General features: G+C 38.5%; 2 protein-coding genes across 2 annotated transcripts in view; one reads left to right on the forward strand and one right to left on the reverse strand.

Moving 5' to 3' along the window:
• The window catches only part of nlrc3l (NLR family, CARD domain containing 3-like), a 24,172-nt gene that overhangs the window by 16,013 nt on the left and 4,475 nt on the right, over positions 1-3,684 (forward strand). The gene's annotated exons all lie outside the window — the stretch shown is intronic.
• naalad2 (N-acetylated alpha-linked acidic dipeptidase 2) overlaps positions 1-3,684 on the reverse strand; it is a 12,313-nt gene that overhangs the window by 1,900 nt on the left and 6,729 nt on the right. The window contains exons 13-19 of the mRNA XM_032512165.1: positions 3,572-3,635; positions 3,366-3,433; positions 3,128-3,219; positions 2,778-2,868; positions 2,268-2,532; positions 2,038-2,119; positions 1,234-1,326 (exon numbers count right to left, since the gene is read on the reverse strand). Coding sequence (XP_032368056.1) covers positions 1,234-1,326; positions 2,038-2,119; positions 2,268-2,532; positions 2,778-2,868; positions 3,128-3,219; positions 3,366-3,433; positions 3,572-3,635 — 755 coding nt within the window. The remainder of the gene's footprint in view (positions 1-1,233; positions 1,327-2,037; positions 2,120-2,267; positions 2,533-2,777; positions 2,869-3,127; positions 3,220-3,365; positions 3,434-3,571; positions 3,636-3,684) is intronic.

Consider the following 3,684-nt stretch of genomic DNA (forward strand, 5'->3'; position numbering starts at 1 on the left):
AACTTTAGTTTTACAGTTATTTTTGGACCCTATGGTCAATAAACCTCATTTATAGGAAATTATACCAAATGTTTGAGTTAGAAAAGCAAGAAATTAGGAATTATTTAGACTAAAATTAAAGGAATATATGTTGATGGATAATCAAAGACTGGAATATGTCAACTTTTCCTCAATACTACTAATATTAAAACCACTTTAATTTGTTTCAAATGCTACAAAATTGAATAAGACACCTCAAAATTACCCATTAAATCACCCCAAAGAATATTGTGTGGAATCAATCATGTTATTTTGGGTAATTTCAAAGAACATTGGGGAAAAAAAAAACGGGTTAATTTGACCCGAGGACAACATGAGGGTTAAATGTGTTTTTAGCCTCTAAACATGTTCAAAAAATGTCATTACTAATACCTAACCATGTGCAGTGATTCCTTCAGAGTGAACACCGTGAATCTGACTGCTGTAGATGTGAAAGAAAGGCATGAAAGTTCTGCTGATTCAGCTGTGTTTAGTTCCTGTGTTGATACTGAAGGGGTGCTTCGGGACTGTCTACAAACTTCAACACCAAAAAAAGATACGAATATATTTTCAAAAATAAGCATATGCTTATTTTTTAAAAGTAAGTTCTGGGGTATAACTAGCAGGAGACAAGTTATAATTGAGGTAGGTTTGGAGACACTACTTTATTTAATCATTAAATTGATAGTATACATATTTTTGTTTCATCTCTTTTCTGTGTTGTAGTTTGTAGACGGTCCCTAAGCGCTCTAACTACCGTCTAAACACAGCTGAATTAGTAGAACTTTCATGCATTTCTTTCACATCCACAGCAGTCATATTTACTGTGTTCACTTATCACTTCACATGGGTATGCACTTTTAATGACATATCAAACACGTTAAGAGGCTAAAAACATGTTTAAAACTTGCCCTGTTTAATTCTGTTGGGTGCTAACTCTTGCAGGAGGATAACTCGGTGTAGGCAGCACTGATTGTTTTTGTTTTTCTCTCTACTGACAGCACTCCACATTTACAAACAACAGAGCTATGTGTTGGAATTGACCGGAATTCTCCTATACTATGCTTAAATAATTAAAAGTGGGTGGGAGAGTTTTTTCCTACTATGACATGTCTAAATGTCTGCTGTGAAAAATATTTGGCAGATTAACTGTTATGAAACTAGTGATGCTGACCTAAATCTTACTGACCATTACAGAGCGCGTGTGTGACTAACCTGTAAAAGGGTCTGCCAGGTAGGCCCAGGGGGTCTATGAAGGCTCTCTCCAGGTACATGAGCTGATCATTCGTTGCACGTACCTGCAGAGGACTGATACACACATGCACATGAAATGCTTTGCACGCACACTTGACTTTTCCTGACTTAGTGTCTACTTTGTTATTACACAAGCACAAACAATCCAATACAGCTGTTCTGCCTTAAAATCCATTTTCATGATGAGTTTTTTTATTTTGTCATAGAGGTTTGAATTACATTATATGTTTTAGAATTGAGGTAATAGTTGTATAGTGCGGGTGTTGTTCTTTGTCCTTTCTTCCTTTTTTTAGGTAGACATGTGCAACATCTTTCCAGGAACTACAAAATAACCTCCTGGCTAACTCTGGTGCATTAATAGCAATTTGTATCCCTATTAAATATACCAATGAATAAATGAAATACTGGACTAAATTGTATTCAGAGGTGTTTCTAATAGTCTGCCCCCCCCCTCTTGTATTAAAATGCAAAAGGCAAACAATTTGAACAGCTCTCAATATAATGTAATCCAGTACAACACCACTTTTAACTATGACGTTATTGATAAACATACAGTATAATTTAGTATACACATTTCTGACATTGTCAACACAAAGTGAACATTATAAACTGCATAACGGAAGAATTCATGGCAGAACTATTTGATTCCATGAGATTGTACAGGTATACAGAGTAAAGTACAAAAGTACACTGAGTGTACAATTCGAAGCATAAACTAGAGCATTCACACATAACATATTTCAGCATTTGTTCGGACACTCTTACTCTTCTCTGTTGAGAGTCTGCAGGCGCTCATGGAAGTCCCTGGCTGCAATGGTGAAGTTCTCAACAGCAGAAAACAAGGAATCTGAAAAAATTGGAAAAAAAGAAATGAAATGCAAGTAAATTCTTGTAAACGTCAGCGGGCTGGCTAACTCGTTCAAACATTTGAACTACACTTAAACTTAATATCTGATTAGCATAGTCAGAGCACACAGTGACCAAAATCAACTTACCAAACGACACATCGTACATCTTCATCTCCTCTGGATGTCTCTGTGCCAGCTGTGTGATGCTCTGTGCATATTTCCCCAGTGAATCTGCATACTGGTTGACATCGAGAGGGAGGAGCAGAGAATCGGCCAATAGGAAGATGAGCCCGGCTCTTACCTGGGCCACTGCCTGAAGCCTCTTGAAGGAGGGGTCGTAAAACTTCTCCACTATTTCAAAGGTTTCATACACACTGTGATAGACTGGATAACTGCTGTACCGCTCTGTTATCTGAAAGCACAGAGGATATTTCAGTGAGTCCATGGAGGCTCACAGTAACCCTTTACCATACCATACTCCTCACTTTCTACTTATGCGCTAACCTTAACTCAACCCTTCAATCAAGACAAAATGGACATGCACTATGCTGTAAGGTTAAAACACAAACAGGCACACGGAGATGTAATACAGACACACATACAGCAATATATTTGAATATAATAACCGTGAGTAATGTTAGGTGCAGCATGTCTTACCTTGTTCTTGGTGTATCTGGCTCTGCCTGCAGCAATTCCCAGACGGATAAAATAGGCCTCAAAATCACTGCCTGACCCGAGCTTATTGATCCTACAGGAGGACAGACAGACTGATATAGTGATGTTTTATCAATTTCTTGATTGTGTTAATGGTTAGCTTACAATTTTTACAAACTTGTTTTAAACCCAACACATGGGCTACGGAGACACGAGACACATACGGCTTTGCATAGTGCATCCAAACTGCATCTCACATTTCTCCAACCGATGCATTGAAGATCTTGTTGTTTTTTATTGTGGGTTTTGTTGTTAGTTTGTGTACACCCTGATCAGAACAAGCAACTTTGTACCTGGGTGCATCGCGGTCATTTGTCCAGTTGTCCCTCTTATGCCAACTATCATACAGAGAAACACCTTCCTCTCCTTCTTCTGGACTAGCTATCTACACGCAAACATAGAAAAAAAAGAGAAAGAGACGAGGCAGAGAGAAAGACAGGAATACAGTAAAAGTGAGCATGAAAAGTAATATGTATTCACTTAAATCATTTTCATATGTACCATTTATTTTGTAAATATACGTCTGCTCACCTGCTTGGTAAGGTCGTACACTAAAGTGTGTAGAGATGGAGTGCAGTCAACCCTCAGTGTGTACATCCCTGGAATTCAGACACACACACACACACACACACACCCCAAAACTAATACAGCCTCCTCAACATACATAACCTACATACAGTGCATCAACATGTCTTTAATTATTGGGGATTTTGAGCTGTCCACACAAACACACTCACCCTCCATGGCAGAGTCAGCATTAATGTAGGCCACAGCTCTCTCCTGCAGCAACTTGGCATTGTCCTGTTAAGAAGGGCAAAGCGTGGTCTGTGTGTGTGTTTGTGTTTGTGTG

Source organism: Etheostoma spectabile, chromosome 3 (assembly GCF_008692095.1).
Source record: "Etheostoma spectabile isolate EspeVRDwgs_2016 chromosome 3, UIUC_Espe_1.0, whole genome shotgun sequence".
Taxonomy (NCBI): domain Eukaryota; kingdom Metazoa; phylum Chordata; class Actinopteri; order Perciformes; family Percidae; genus Etheostoma; species Etheostoma spectabile.